This window comes from Piliocolobus tephrosceles, chromosome 9 (genome assembly GCF_002776525.5).
Source record: "Piliocolobus tephrosceles isolate RC106 chromosome 9, ASM277652v3, whole genome shotgun sequence".
Classification (NCBI taxonomy): Eukaryota; Metazoa; Chordata; class Mammalia; order Primates; family Cercopithecidae; genus Piliocolobus; species Piliocolobus tephrosceles.
The window spans coordinates 99,203,999-99,221,030 of record NC_045442.1 but is presented as its reverse complement, the minus strand read 5'-3'; the positions used below and the strand labels follow the sequence as shown (position 1 = coordinate 99,221,030).

Sequence of the window (17,032 nt, the reverse complement as noted above, 5' to 3'; positions counted from 1 at the left end):
TTATCTTGTATTGTTTGCTCACTTGAGGTTGGCTGGATAAATCCCATCATTCTTTGTAACCATTACTAACAGAGTCCAAGACATAACAGTACCACCCTGGCTCTCATCACCATTCTAATCTCAGCATCTTCTAATCTGTCCCAATCTTCCACCCTTCCTGACCGTCTCAAAGTCTTCCACTCTGTTGTCTAGACTAAAGATGTATCAGCAAACTCTTCTTTATATTCATTCTCAACTTCTTTCAGTGTTCCCTCATCTTGCCCTAACTGAAGTCTGGCAGTGTATTCCAGAAACAATACTCCCCATCACCCTTTCAAGCAGAAGCTGTTTATTTTCCCATATGCCACAGACTTGTGGATGGCATACACACCCACTCTCCTTGCTTCCCACTGCCAGTTCTACCCCATTTCTTCTTTGCTGTCCTTTCAAAAAACCACAACCCCTCAAGTTCACAGCATCACTCTCTCCCTAAAGCTGTCATATACACTCTTTCAGTCACAGCCACAGAGCTGTTTTCTCAACTACCACACTTCTAGCATCATTTTTCATGACAGAATTTACATGAATAATGATAAAACAGCATGACCTCCTCGCCCACGCTGATCTTTTCCTCTACTCCATCTCAGCCACCACTCCTATGGTTATACTCTAGATGTTGCCTTCACTAATAATTGTGCCACCTCTGAAGTTTAAATTCAAGCATGTCACTCTTTAGCCACCACCCTCCTGACTTGGTTTCACTCACTCAAGCACTCCCACTGTAACAAATCAATTCCATAGAGCCTTCCATCCCAATTGAGTCCTACCACTTTTCAACTACTCATCAGTTCCCGGATGTCTTCTTTCCCTGCTTACCTGCTTAGATTCCATGGTCCATCACGATCATCTACCATCTTTTTTTTTTTTTTTTTTTTGAGACGGAGTTTTGCTCTTGTTGTCCAGTCTGGAGTGTAATGGCGTGATCTCAGCTCACTGCAACCTCCGCCTCCAAGGTTCAAGCAATTCTCCTGCATCAGCCTCTGGAGTAGCTGGGATTGCAGGCATCTGCCACCATGTCCAGCTAATTTTTATTTTTAGTAAAGACTGGGTTTCACCATGTTGGCTAGGCTGGTCTCGAACTGCTGAGCTCGTGATCCACCCACCTTGGCCTCCCGAAGTGCTGGAATTACAGGTGTGAGCCACCGTGCCCAGCCTACTACCTAATTTTTAATGCCTTCATCCCTGTCTTACTCCTTTGTACTTGCTGGCCAAACATTGACCCTTGACAAACCTTATCTACCTACTTTGTGCTGGAACTCAAGTGAATGCTACTGCCCAAGTGAGCTGACTGGTCTCACTTTAAATGATGACAAATAGTGAGCCCTCAGCAAGTCTGTCAATCCTTTTACATTTTTCTACTAAGTTAAGTTTTCCTATACCTACCTTATCTTAAGGTTCTCCCTCACTCTGAGGTGATGACCTCACTCATACCCCACAGAGAAAATACAATCATAGGATAAACTACGCCATCCTGTCATAACCAACTCTTAATGACTGACATGCATCTTTTCTCGTTTATCTGCCTGCCTTTCACAAAGGAAAAAAAAAGTTCCTGTTGTAATAGTAACCATTATCTCCATTAAATGGATCCAGGAGAGACATAAAATAGTTATTAGGATGAAGTCCTTGAGTAGGAGAGAGGATGAGGTTATTTCATACTATTTAAATGAAATAATTCTACTAGTTCTAGTAATTCTTGCTTTTATTTGTAGCTTTAACATTTTAATCTAATTTGATTACCTGGGTTATTTCTATGTCTCTTTGTTAATTTTTTCCCTAATTATGGGCCATATTTTCCAACCTCTTTGCATGCCTGATAATTTTTTATTGGATGCTAAACACTGAGCTTTATGTTGCAGGATCTTGTTTTTCTTTTTCTTTTTTTTTTCGAGACGCAGTCTTGCTGTGTCACCCAGGCTGGAGTGCAGTGGCGCGATCTCGGCTCACTGCAAGCTCCGCCTCCCGGGTTCACGCCATTCTCCCACCTCAGCCTCCGAGTAGCTGGGACTATAGGTGCCCGCCACCACGCCCGGCTAGTTTTTTTTTTTTTTTTTTGTATTTTTAGTAGAGATGGGGTTTACACCATGTTAGCCAGGATGGTCTTGATCTCCTGACCTCGTGATCCACCCGCCTCGGCCTCCCAAAGTGCTGGGATTACAGGCTTGAGCCACCGCGCCCGGCCTATGTTGCAGGATCTTATTAATATTCCTTTAAATATTTTTGGCCTTTGTTCTGCGACACAATCAAGTTACTTGAAATTTAGTTTGATTCTTTTCAGGCTAGTGCTCAATCTTTGTTAGGGCAAATCCAGAACAGTCTTTAGAACTAATTTGGCCTCAGCCTCACTGCTGAGACAATAACCCTTCTGAGGGTTCTACTTGATACGCTGTGTATTGAGGCCTTTCCATTCTGGTTAGTGGGAATGTAGCATAGTCTCGGCTCTATGAGCTTCCCAAACTGTTCTTTCTCTCCTGTTGCTTTTCCCTAGACTTGGAAGTTCCTCACGGACAGGCTCAAATCAGTTTTCAGCTAGCCACTCAGAGGGACACCCTGTGAATATCTGGAGCTCTTTCTCTGTGCAGCTGTGGTACTCTGCTCCGAAGTCACTTAGGCCTCCCCACACTCTGAATTCTGTTTCTTCAACTGAAGGAGTTGCCAGATTTGTTTGGGATTTCCCCTCCCTGTGCTGCAATCTGAAAATTCTCAAGGCAGTGAAGTGGGGCAATCTAGGGCTCAGCTTCATTTGTTTCCTTCATTTGCGCCTGGTGGAACTCTGTAACTAATTTTTAAAAGAAATCATCTGCTGATCTGGGAGCCTCCTCCAGCTACTCCAGCCCGTTTTTTTTTTTTTTTTTCCCACTCTTGCATAGCAGAGCTATTCCAAAGAGTTGACTATACTTGCTATGTCCCCTTTTTCATCTTCTATTATTTCTTCTACTCCAGCCGGGCTTTCCTTCTCACCACTCTACCAAAACATGCCAATGGCACACATCTAATTAAATTACCTTCCCATACTTTCATCTTCTCAGTGGACATAGTTAACCAATGTCCTTCCTTCTTGAGATGCTTTTACTCTAAAAATGAAGAAAATCTTTTCAGTAGCTTCTCCTCTGAGTGCCACAGCATAGCATTCTATGTGATTCATAAGGGGAAGACTCTGATTTATAGTACCAACTCATGACTTCCAAATTATACACTTCTAGCACAAACTGCTCTAATGTATATATTCTCACATATCCAGTTAGGACAAAAGAGGCACATTTCAAACTGAGTAAGTCCATCCCTTCTACATCCCCCACCCCAATTGTCCCTTCTCTGTAAGTGGCCCACTCATCTATCCAGCTGCTCAAGCTGGAGGTTCATCCTGGATTCTCTCTTTCCAACTAGTACATTCAAGTCCACCAGCAAGTTCTGTTGGTTCTGGCTTCTCAAAATATATCTGAAATCCATCCATTTCTCTTCATCTCCACTAGTACCAACCCTACTTAAAGCCACCATCATCACTCTTGCCCAGTATGACTCATTCTCCACATGGTAGCCAGAATAATCTTGAAAAACCATTAAATCAGTTCATGTCACTCCCTTAAACTTGTGAATAGCTTACTTCATTTCAACACAGTCAAAACTTCTCATGGTAGCCTAACAATCCCTTCCTGATGTGGATCCCAAGTACCTATGTGTCCTCATCTCCTAACCTCCAATCCCCTGCTCACTCTGCTCTGAGTACACTAGCCTCCTTTCTATTTCAGCTCAGTCTCTGTGCACCTGTAGGTCTCTCTGTCTGGAATGTTCCTCACGCAGCTCTTCCCATGGCTGGCTCATTCCCACCACTCAAGTTTCAGGTCACATGTTTCCTAACCCAAAGAAAATTATCCTTCTCCTTCTAACTAAAATTCTGTAGTATCTTGTTCCACTGCCACATAAGAACATACGGTGGCATCCGCCTGGAGTTTCAGCTACTCAGGAGGCTGAGGTGGGAGGATCCTTGAGCCGAGGAGGCTGAGGCTGCAATGAGCCGAAATCGTGTCACTACACTCCAGCCTGGGCAACAGAGGGAGACCTTGTCTCAGAAAAAAATAAAAATTAAAAAACAATAATAAGAATAATACATTCTGGCTCTAATCTCAAATTCTCATGACAATAAAAGTTATTTTCTGACTACTGCATCCAATTATATCTTTAAAATCCTTTAGAGACTGGCTTTTAGAACTTGACCCTTCCTAAACTGGAAGCAACTATCCATTAACCTTTACTTCCATGCAAATTACGTTTAGGTAACATGCAAATGGGATTAACTCGAGATTTAATGACTACTCTCTAAACACATAAAATTCTTTTGGAAACAGATTTAAATATAATGGCAACACAATATTCTCATTACAACAGGAAACTACCATAGGCCTACTGCATCTTACAGTCAAGAAAACCTGGGGCATATGGAAGCAGAGTTAGAGGCTAGAGTAAAGCCTTAAGTCTAGTAACTCCTAGTTTGATGCTTTTTCCTACTAATAATTACCTAAATTTGCTGGGCATGGTGGCACACACCTGTAGTCCCAGCTACTCAGGAGGCTGAGGCACGAGAATCACTTGAACCTGGGAGATGGAGGTGGCAGTGAGCCGAGATCATGCCACTGCACTCCAGCCTGGGTGACAAGAGTGAACTCTGTCTCAATAATAATAATAATAATAATAATAATAATAATAATAATAATAATAATAATAGACTAAGTTAAAATACATAGTTTTTCACAATCATATCATACAACTCTGTAAGGAGACAAAATATATCTAACACTTTTATGTCAAACAATCCCAAATACAAAATATAATATTAAGTATCTTCTGAGAACAAAAAGCAAGGCCATTCTAAAAATTTTATTAGTGTTGGTAATAATGAAATTCATCTGCACATGATTTTACATACACTGCCTTATTCACTCCTCAGAGCTATTTTGTAAGGTAGATCAGAAGACTTAACAAATGTGGAGACTAATGTTCTTTCAGTGAGGTTAAGTGCCTTGTCAATGGATACAAAAATCAAGGTAGGAAAGTTTCCTCAGAGGATACACAATTGCTATTTGCATACTCAGAGGATATACAATTGCTATATTATCAAAATAGTTCATCCCAATATATAAAAAGATTAGAACCTATATTAAATCATTCACAGGACATTTTAAACCTCAGGTCATGCCTGCCCCTAGATTCACTCTAAGGTCACATCCAATTTCTTCAGTCAGTACTTGCTATATTGTGGGAAATTCAACTGAGACGATTTGCTTTAATAATCTGCTTTGCAATTCAGCAAGTGATTATCACAACACATATCCAAAAACTGAACCAAAACTTTAAAGATAACCTCCATTACAACAAATACTTGAGGGAGAGCTTTATCTTTTGAAGAACTGATTGTATCTGCATTGATCAACGCTACACCTCAGTTAACGTATTACAGTAGATGTAGTAAGTACAGCAAGTTTGCTTTTGTTTTTCATATACCTATTACAGTGGGGTTGGTAGATGGAATTCACTTCATATATTTAAAGGTGCAAAGTTGAGTGTCCACTATATTTAAAATACTGTAAGAACTCAAAATCACTATTATTATAGGCTTTAATAAACTTAATCAAGAAAGATTTGCAACAGTTTATAAATGTGTTGAAGGCAACATAGTTAGCATCAATAAATTAAAAGCAATTCTAGAGCCAGGTGCAGTGGCTCTCGCCTGTAATCTCAGCACTTTGGGAGACCAAGGTAGGTGGATCACTTGAGCCCAGGAGTTAGAGAACAGTCCGGACAACACGGTAAATCTGAACCAAAAAATACAAAAAATCAGGCATGGTGGCATGTACCTGTAGTCACAGCTACTTGTAAGGTTGAGGTGAGAGCAGTGCTTGAGCTAGGGAGGTTGAGGCTGCAGCTGCAGTGAGCTATGATCATGTCACTGCTCTCTAGCCTGGGTGACAGAGCAAGACTTTGACTCAAAAAAAAAAAAAAAGCAATTCTTGCAAGTTGTTTAAAACATTTGATTCCCTTGTCTTCTCATTGATTTCTCGTAATTTGGCTTATTCTTATCAAAAAGTTATTATTAATGCAAGTCACACTTTACTGTTCCAAAAGTCTACTTTAAAAGTAAAATACATACTCTAGTTGTCTCTGAAAGTATGTCATACTTTCGTATCACTTTTGCCCTTAGACACACTCATTTTATTCCTGAATTACAATATCAAATTCTCATCTCCTTGTGCATTCTCCTCTTCTAAGAAGTACGATCACAAATGATACCATTAATTCCATGGTATTACTGCTCCCTTAAAATGCTATCTTCTGCTTGTAACTAACTGCTGTTAACAATTAAGCATCCTTAACTTTTCAAGAAAACTGAGTAATAAATGTAATCAGAATTCACATCTTTATATATATGAAAAGAACTCTTGTCATTACTAAGTGCTTTAAAACAGACACGTCTCTGTGTGTGTGTGTGTGATAGCTTCTATGTTTCTACCATTACTACCAGTACATACCATGACATAGTAGAATGCAAAATATAAAACTAAAACCCAGCTGTTTTTAACAGGAGTGGTTGGTATATTTAATTCTGCCCACAAATTCATGAACCATTATGCACAACTTTTTCTCTTGTTCATAAAATTTAAGCTACCCTCTATCTAGACAGTACTTTTAATTAAGTCCTATTAACAGAAAAAATATAATTCAGTACAAATGCCAATGCTGATCATGAAGCACCCACAAAATACCATTAGATACACAAACACATTCAAACGGTATACTGAAACAAGTTAGTACTAACATTTCAGGTGCATCGGCATGTGAGTGTTCAAAAGTTCCCTTCTGTATTCAAGAATCCTTAGTCTCTTCTCGGACTGCCTGTCCTTTTTCAATTATTCTCCTTTGACTAAGTCTATTTAGTAACTGCCAAACTGAGATAAAACCACAAATGACTCAGTCTGAAATTTATGGGACAGTTGATCTTACACCCTGGGCTTTCTGCCCCAGCCCATTACCAATACCTTGAGAAATTGATGACAAGTGTGGACCTTCGCCCTAGAAAAATATATTCTAACCTTTTATAGGCATATGGTGGGAATTCATCACTTCCACAATTATTTCCACATAACCCTCAGAACCCTAGCTTAGCAACTTTATGCAAAAATATCTTTGGACAGTATAGAAAGCTGAAATATTTTATTACTATCTTTGATTTTATCTGAACTAAATATAATCTAATGCAAAAATCCCCATACTCTCAATTATTTTCTAATTCAAACTATCTGTAATTAGTCTGTTGAACTTTGCTTCTACTATAATTGAGATTTCCTGTATTCCTCTTCATTTCCAAGACAGTGGATAGAATGGAGAAATCTAGACTGATCTTTACAGCTCCAGATAAAGGGACTAAAAATATTGGTTTAAAATATTAAAGGTTAAAGAAAGAGACTCTTGGTTTCCTTCAAAAGTGATTTAAATTTAAACTAGGTTTTTATTACTAAGTTTTGGAAATGTAGTAACCATTTTTTTTCTCATATCAAGGATATGTACGTATTTCCCATTTTCCCATAATTACAAACAAACTCCCATCCACTTTTTATAAATACTTCTTAACTTGGGCTTAGTAACAATGTATATGATGCCAGTAATACAGAAAAGGTGGGAGTATAAAGACTATCCTGTCCTGTTAGAATCCTATAGAACTAAGGTGCTAGATTATGGTGGTTAGATCCTACTTGTTAACAGTTTCAAAGCTAACTGTAAGGTAGTATCAATGTAACATCATTAACATCTTAATTACACCAAATATCCTATCCAAACCAGTCTAGGTAACAGAAGAGGAAAGGTTGTCACCCCCTGATAAATGGAACAATGCATCCTAGACAACCCAATGAAAAATTAAACTACTATGGAACAGTAGCTCCATTTTGCTAAATATCATTTTAAAATCGACTTTTTAAGAATGTCTCCTAAAGTGATGTTTCCATAAAGGAGAATTGTAACAACATAAAGCTCCGATTTTAATCGAGTCAATTTTAATAAAAAGATTTGATAGTATTAATCTATTTGGTAAGTTTAACCTTTCAATAGAATGCGAAGCCGTAGCACAAGATTTAAGATCATAAAGATAATTAAATTATAATCTTGAAGTTAACATTGTAAAATATTTATAATAGGATATATGCCCTGCACCAACCACGCACTTGTTTAAAATTATATCTTTTTTTAAACCCCAAAGGGACTCAATTATCTGAGCTGAAAGTCTATTATTTTGCTGTGATTTAAGTCACATCTGTACTTAAATACATTGTATTTTTATCATGTTACTTTATTTTTAATTATTTTTTCTGAAACAGAGTTTTGCTCTTGTATAGGCTGGAGTGCAGTGGGGTTATCTCAGCTCTCTGCAACTTCCACCTCCCAGGTTCAAGTGATTCTCCTGCCTCAGCCTCCCGAATAGCTGGGATTACGCCGCCACCATGGCTGGTTAATTTTTGTATTTTCAGTAGAGACAGGGTTTCACCATGTTGGCCAGGCTGGTCTCGAACTCCTGACCTCAGGTGATCCCCCCCGTCTTGGCCTCCCAAAGTGCTGGGATTACAGGCATGAGACACAGCATCCCGCCAATCTGTTACTTTCAGACTTAGCAAATTTCGATGCATTACGTTCTGCGAATTCACATTTAATCTCTAACATCTTTGATCCAGTCAAATTCTCCAATTTATCACAATCTGAAGTTACTTTTTCAGTACTACCACAATAATTAAAAAATAATCAGGTTCAGTAACATTTTCCACCTCCAAATTATTTTTGGGGGGGTAAGGGCTTCTACTTGTTTCTTAAAAATTAAAAAAGTCTGCCTCGTTAGGTCCGTGTGTTCAGCTCATATTATTAGAACTGGTTAAATGGGAATACACGAATAATACTTATTTTCCCAATGTTAAAAGACATGGATTTCTGTCAAGTATATCCAGAAACAACATAACAACTACTGGGCATATTTCACATGACAATTCTGCAGATTATTTTGATCAATAAAATGCTTTAATGAGGTGATGTATAAAAAAACTGTCCTCACCTTTCAGGACCAACATAAGACTACATACTTTTTTTTCTGAGACAGTCAATTCAGGTTCTAGGTTACAGTGACTTAACAAGGTAACAAATAACTAATGTGTCAGTTAAAGGCAGAAGTTTGCTTTAACCCTTCCTCTTTATTAGAAGTACAAAATGCTTCCACAAATCGTCAAAAAGTTTGTTTTTCTATGGTGAATCCAGAATTCAACTACCTCTATGTTTAGTATGCCTTTTCAACATTGCATTAACACAGTACTTTCAATATTATGATTTACACAGCCTACCACTAATAGCATACAGGACTGTACAGCAGCTTGTTTACCGGGTACTTTTTACATTCTTCCATTAGGTTCGGTATCTATTCTTGAGGTCTACGCTTCTCTCCTCATACATAGCTTGGGTTGGATGTGAAGTGAAAAATTCTAAACAGATAACGGAAAAAGGCAATCTGAAGGAAAAAAAAAAAAAATCCCTGTGTTTCAAAATTAGGAACTCCACATGTCACAAACTACTGATAGCCACTGCAGTATAAAACGTCAAAACTGCTTGGGCGTGGGGGCTCATGCCTGTAATCCTAGCACTTTGGGAGGCCGAGGCGGGCGGATCACCTGAGGTCAGGAGTTCAAAACCAGCCTGGCCAACATGGCAAAACCCCGTCTCTATTAAAAATACAAAAATCAGCCGGGCGTGGTGGCAAGCGCCTATAATCCCAGCTACTGGGGAAACTGAGGCAGGAGAATCACTTGAACTCCAGAGGCGGAGGGTTGCAGTGAGCCAAGATGGTGCCACCGCACTCCAGCCTGGGCAACAGAGTGAGACTCCATCTCAGAAAAGAAAAGAAAAAAAAATCAAAATTATTTCAGCGAATAAAATTACCTGTAAAATTTAACAAGCATTGGTATTTCATTGAGCTCAGCTCTGACTTCAGGTTGTAACTCTTGGGACTGTCCAAAGTATTCACAGAAGCAAGACTTAACTAATGTCTAAAGTGTACTGTAGTGCTGTCTTGCTTTCCCCTTCCTTGGCTGTAAAACAAGAACTACAAATTAATTTCCAGGGCAGGGTAACACCAACACCCCAATACTTGAAAGTATTATCTGTAAAACTTATAAACAGAAATAAAAATAAAACCAAAAGACAAGATTCTGCAGTCACAAGTACTTTAATTTTAAAAACAAATCACTTATTAAAAAATAAACAAATGGCACCATGCTACTCTAAAGTTGATACAAGTAAAATAAATTAAGAAGTAGTGTCTCATAAGACAATGTGCTGAAAGTCAGTGCCCAACTAGACAATCTCAGCTACTACATACACTTGGCTTATCTGTAAAGTTAGATTTAAGACACTACTCTCAAAAGTAACATTCCACTGTCACAGCTATTTTACTTTAAAAGGTTAAACAACCCAAAGAGTTTAAACAGTTTTATTTCCAAAAACATTACAGAGCATAATTTCTACAATTAAAATTCTTACAGTACCAAGAAGTATTACAGTACAATTTTCCACAACAAAATTGTAGCACACAAATCCACGCGACTCCTGGACTTCCTTGAACTGTCAATACACTGCACCCTGTTTAAATGGCTGTACCTGAAAACCAAGGTATGCAATTCCTTAGGCTTAGAAGTCATCAAGTTATACTGTCAAGGATCTGGGGGAAATGAGAGGAAGATTCTATTATCCTGGTGTCCGAACCCAACTTCCACAAAAAGGTAAAGCCACAGCGATGGTAAAATGTCTATTAGTTGTCAACAGTCATTTACGTGCTGAAACCCACCCAATTTAGACATCTCAATATTAAGATTTCTGTGAATCAAGTCACTTAGTTTTAGTTCGGTTTTGAATAAGAAAGGATCCTCCTTCGAAATTTAGATCTATAACAGTTACTTAAATTGGGTCTCTTCTCCCCCTATGTTGAGATACCAGAAAGCAGGAGAACTTAAATTTATTTTATAAATAGGTAAGGTTACAGGCTTCGGAAGAGAGAGAGGCACTCCAAACAAATCTGCAAGATATTCGCAAGGATCACAGAAAAAGTCAGGGATAGTGGTTTATTATCCTCCTAACAACTAGCTCTGGGGAGGGATGGATGCAAACGTCCCAGAAAGAGGACACTGAGAATAAGTCTTATCTTCTAGGAAAGTAAGTCGTCCGGGCAAACACACTGCACCTTCGACATTTCCTTGCAGAGGGGAGAAAAGCCTCATAGAGCCGCAGGCAACATGACATGCCCGTCTGAGGCTCCACGTGGGGGCTGCACTGAGCCCAACAAGCTTCCCAGACCATGGGGCAATCAAATTCCCCGACTGTGCACAGAACCTGCGCTCCCGGCCCGGGCAGCGGCGCGCGGGCCGCAGTGGCCCTAGAGCGCCACCCAGCGGCCCACGGAGAGGCCTGCAAGCGGGTCCTCCACGGCTCCCGGCTCGCCGCACCCCCACCGCCACCCAGCCCGTTCCCCTCTCCGGATGCACAAGGCCCAACCCAAGAACTAAGACACAAAATGGCTGCCGGCAGCTTCGTCACGTGACCCCTTTGTGCCTTTCGGGCCCCCGAACTCCGCGGGACCCGGGTACAAGTGGCCGGGGTCGGCGAGTGGCCTTAGAAGGGGCCCCGCCGGGCCGCGGCGACCGGGGGTCGAGGCCGGGGGAGGCGGGGTATAGGCCCGGCCGGCGACTGAGAGTCGGCGGCGAAGAGAAGATGGCGGCCATTTTGTGTGGGTTTGCTGCTCCGCCGCCGCCGCAGGCAGCAGAGGGAGCGGGCCTGACGGTGGGTCGGACAGGGGAGTTAACACGTACCGACTCCTCTTCCTTCTCCATTCCGGTGGGCATCTGCGGCACGGCCCTGTTTATCGAGGCGTATTCGTGCAGGTCGGGCAGATCCTCACAGCGGAAAACCGGCAACGGCTTCGAGGCGTCTAGCGCCCGCGCCCGAAACGACAGTTTACTCATCTCAGGCGCAGCAGATACCTCTCCGCTCTGGGGAAACGGCCCCGGCCAGCGGGATCATGGAGAACCGGGGGTTCGGTCCCCACTCGCCAACCGCTGCCGGGGACTTGAGGGGCGGAGCGCTGAGCCCGCCGTCCGGGCACTAACACCAGCCGGGAGGGTGGGAGGCTGTGCCGCTCCGCTCCTCTCTCGCTCGCTCTCTTCAATACGCCATGGCCAACATGGCGGACATTAAAACTCCACTGTGCGCTCTTCAGCCAACCCCAGCCATTCCCCACACTGCATCGCGCAGCGGCGCGGGCACGCGGGCGGGGGGAGGGAGCGCGGGCTCGAGGCCGGCGCCGGCACGGAGCGCGCGTCCCGCCAACCCCCGGCACCCTCCGGCCTCGCTTCCCGCGCCTCGCTACTCGGGGTCCCCGCCCTTCGCGGGCCCGGGGGCGGACAGGGCGGACTAGGAGCTCGGACACCGGGCGCCGGCTCTTGGGTCGTGCTCTGCGGCCGCGCACACGCTCACTTTCTCACGCTCGCTCCTTCCCGGCGCCGTTTTCTGACGGGCGAACAAGGTGCGGGAAAACACCAGCACGCCGGCGTTTGGAAAGGCAGCTGGGGAGAGCGGCAGACGGGGCTCGGGCCCGGGGACTGGGGGCTCGGAGGGCTCGGACCTTTGTGGGGTGTCCGCCGGAGGCCGGCCCCGCAGGGCTTCGGAGGGGCGCGCGCGCCGCCGTCTGCCGCGGGGGGCGAACGCACAGCCTAGTTCCCGCGGCGACTTAGGTCTTTACGATAAAAAATACAAACTTAATTAGGGGCGGATGCTACTTTGAGTAAACTTTTATCAGCAGTTATATTTATGTCCTAATGCAACTTTGGATTATAATATTTTATAGGCACTGCATCAAGTCATTGATCCGTTTCCCACGCATTGGGCTTAATATAAATGATAGTATCCTATTCTACAAAGTAGATTTTTTAAAATCATGCATTTTTATCTACACATACTTACTTTTTAAATAGTAACTGAAGCAAAGGAAATTATTACCCACCACCGTAACATTTAGAAGCAGGATCTACTTCGGAATTTAAAGCCAGTTCTTTATGTCTAGCTCATGATTTTGTACTCAAAAGAAACTGCGGCTTCATCATAGCCGTGGATTCACACTTTTATCATTTGTCCCCCGAAAAACTTTGTAACACTGAATCATATAAAGACCTGTCGTACTCCCGCCAAACAAACAAAAAGCTGAATTATTAGATTTAGATGGATATGATAGATTGGTGGCATCGGTTTATATTACACATGAAAATGGGTACCAGAGATTTTCTTTTCGTGTTTTTTTTTTTTTTAAATAGAGAAAATTGTTGGGGTGGGTTTAATAAATTGGCAGCCAAATTTCAATTCGAGTTTCAGTTTGTATCTTGGTGCACAATTTTGTATCTTGTGCAACAAGATACAAAAAGATACAAAAATATTTTGTGAGTCTCCTTTTCTCCCTGGGGGCTACATAGTAAAAGTAATCATGCTCCTTAAATACTGGGCTTGATATGAGCTGTCACTAGTTTAGGGCACACAGGCAAACTGCTAGCCTCCAGGCTGGTTTAGCCAACTCCGTAGGGTAGGGAGAAGACAGGCAGATTGCGGTTCTCCAAAATTATCCTAAAACTCCGATATTAGTAGCTCACTTAAATGAGGCAGAAGGACGTTCACCTGCATTTCCTATACAGAGACCGTGCATTTATTCATTCGATGAGTAATGTGTGTGTATTGAGCCCTCATAACCTTCCACGTCAGCTTGGCACCCACAGGGTTCTTGGAGGAACTTACACAGTGGGGAGAAGGACCCGCGAATGGCAACTGCCACACAGCGAGCTAAGTGTTATGTGAAAGCCCAGGCCACTGCGGGAAGGGGCAAGAGTGGCGCCCAACCCAGGGGAGTGGTTCTAATGAAGTGGCAAGGGAAGACTTTTTGGAAGAGAAGATATCTGGGTAAATATGTAGGATAAGTGTGGGTTAACTTTGCAAAAAAAGTAAAAATGAAGGGAAGAAGGGTATTTTAAGACAACAGCAGAGACGTGTCCAAGGCTGAGTCATTAGATAGCAGTCACTTTCTGGGAGCCTCAAGAATTGCCAACTTCACTGTGGAATGACACCTGTTTAGCCAGGTTTAACAGTTCCAAAAATACTGGCTGAATATTATTCTAACAGCCTGCTCCAGCCTACAGCATTAGGTTCCTGAAAGTCCTAGCAGTAGAATTCTTGATTGAGGAGCCTAAGATTTTAAGAACAAAATAGAGTAAGTCAAGAGTGAACCAAGGAAATGAATTATTTTTACCCTCATAAAAATAATGGTAAACAACAAAGTAACTATTTCCACATCCTGCATTACTAATAATGGGTGGAGTACAAAAAATTTCTTATTCTTTAGAGAGTCTAAAATCACCCTCCATGGCAAATTCAGAGATAAGCTTACAGATTAAGTTTGCCTTTTGGCAGATAACATATACGCCTGGTAAGAGACACCTTTTTCTCATCATTCCTTTATCCAGCTCCTCAATAATGTGGATTTCCAACTCTCAGATCCTTCTGGGTTCCCAAGGACCCAAAGGCTGTAATCTCAAGCCTCTTTTATAAACAAACAAACAAAGCCCTTTCTTGAAATTCTTTATTTTTTAGAGACAGTGTCTCACTCTATCTCCCAGGCTTGAGTTCAGGGTTGTGATCGTGGCTTACTGCAGCCTTGAACTCCTGGGCTCAAGCGATCCTCCTGCCTCAGCCGTCAGTAGCTGGGACTAAACGTACATGCCACCATAGCCTACTAATTTCTAGTATTTTTTCTAAAGACAGGGCCTCCCTCTGTTGCCCAGGCTGCTCCTGAACTCCTGACCTCAAGCAGTCCTCCCACCTCGGCCTCCCAAAATGCTGGGATTACAGGTGTAAGCCACTGCATTCGGACCCATGCCTGTTTTTTATGCAGTTCACTTTTCTTCACCTTAAGGGGCAGGAAGGCAGCAGTAAAGGTTCAGGCTTAGTTTTCCCCAGATTCTTTTATCTATCCAAAAGATTCCTTGAAGAAAGGATTAATCCTCTACTTCCACTTTAACAATTCTTTTCTGTTCTCAACTTAAAATTCTTTCTTTTTCTAAGTGTCCCCAACAAAAGTGATGTGAAATTCTCGATGTTGCATAAAATGTATGCTAGGGCAAAGCTGAATACACTAATGGCAGAAGGAAATTCTTGTTTGGGAAGGGATTTGGAGTATTTAAGATAGTTTGATTTCGTGTCACAAATATGTATTGGATAACCAGGTAACACACAGTACTGTCATTGTAGGGGATACAATTAAAACACTGTAAAATGGATACCCAGTTACCCAAGTGGCAAGGCAGTATAATGAAAGGTAAGTGGCTACGGGAGTTCAGAAAAGAGAGCAGTAGGTTCCATCTGGGTTGGTCAGACAGCATGGAGAAGCAGCATGTGATCTGATTCTGAAGGATGGCTAAGGTTCCAACTGCTCATGGGAATGAAATGCTATTATAGAAGAAAGAACATTCATGGGGGAACACAACTGTATTAACAAAAAGGTGAGAGGCAGCAACTGTCAGGTATGATTAAGGATGAGGAGGTTTATTTGGCCGGAGTTCAGTAGGAGACCCCAACAACAATCCCATTAGGAGGTAAAACTAGTAAGAACTTGGGTGGATGGAGTAGGAGTAGAAGGTAAAAGAGACATGAGTTTTCATGGTAATAATCATTACATATAACAGCACGAGAAATGTGATTTCTGTTCCAAATGCAGAATTTCTACTTAACAAAAACTTAGAATATTCCAAAGGCAACTGCTCTGACACTGCATTCAGCGGTAAATAATACATTTGAAGGACAGCTCTAAATAGTAGTTTATGTTCAGTATGTATCCAAGTCTTATGATTTCTTCTTTGAAATTGTTTCTAGGATTTACTTCCCGATTTCCATTTCCATTGTCTTAAACATAGCCCCAACTCCATCTAGAAACAGCCTGCCATTAATCCTTTAGTTATTCAGTCCATCCTTTATTTACTCACTCAATAAACCTGTTGAAAGCTCCCACTTTATAGGAAACTGTGCTGGTACTCTTCTGTTGGTGGCTAGTGGTAGCCAAAAGTGGAAGCAGAGTCAGTGGGTCCCTGGGCCCTCACAATGCATGTCACCAAGTCAGTGTGCCAAAAACTCTACTTCATTCTGTATCCTCCCTTCCCCAAGTCATATCTTTATAACTGCTCTTTGTTTTGCCCATTAGATAAAGCCAAATTTTGGAGTGTTTGGTTGTCAAGACCTCCTATAATTTTGCCCCACTCTGTCCAACATCGTTTGTCATTATTGCTTAAGACAAGCTTTTCGCACTAGCTACCAGTCTCATCACCATATTCAGAAATCGTGGTGGCTCATGCCTGTAATCCCAGCACTTTGGGAGGCCGAGGCAGGTGGATCACCTGAGGTCAGGAGTTCATGACCAGCCTGGACAACATGGTGAAACCCTATATCTACCAAAAATACAAAAAAGTAGCTGGCATGGTGGCACATGCCTGTAATCCCAGCTGCTCAGGAGGCTGAGGCAGGAGAATTGCTTGAACCCGGGAGGCAGAGGTTGCAGTGAGCCGAGATTGCTTCATTGCACTCCAGCCTGGGCAACAAGAGCGAACCTCCGTCTTAAAAAAAGAAAAAAAAAAATCAGCATGTCTTTCCTGCCTCCAGGTATTTATTCATTCTGTTGATTAATTAATTAATTAATTAATTAATTTTATTTTGAGAGATGGAGTCTTGCTCTGTTGCCCAGGCTGGAGTGCACTGGTGTGATCTTGGCTCACTGCAACCTCCACCTCCTGGGTTCAAGTGATTCTCCTACCTCAGCTTCACAAGTAGCTGGGATTACAAGTGTGCACCATCACGCCTGGCTAATTTTTGTATTTTTTTAGTAGAGACGGGG

General features: G+C 42.0%; 1 protein-coding gene across 4 annotated transcripts in view; it reads right to left on the bottom strand.

Annotated features, from left to right (window-relative positions):
* EPC1 (enhancer of polycomb homolog 1) overlaps nucleotides 1-17,032 on the bottom strand; it is a 113,170-nt gene that overhangs the window by 65,514 nt on the left and 30,624 nt on the right. Inside the window, exon 1 of one of the 4 annotated variants that reach the window (XM_023218137.3) lies at nucleotides 11,925-12,382. The exons of 2 other annotated variants lie outside the window; for them this stretch is intronic. In XM_023218137.3, the coding sequence (XP_023073905.1) occupies nucleotides 11,925-12,077 (153 nt within the window). In that variant the 5' untranslated portion in view covers nucleotides 12,078-12,382. Of the gene's footprint in view, nucleotides 1-11,924; nucleotides 12,383-17,032 lie in introns of those variants that run through there. One more of the 4 variants, XM_023218138.2, reaches the window with a different exon arrangement.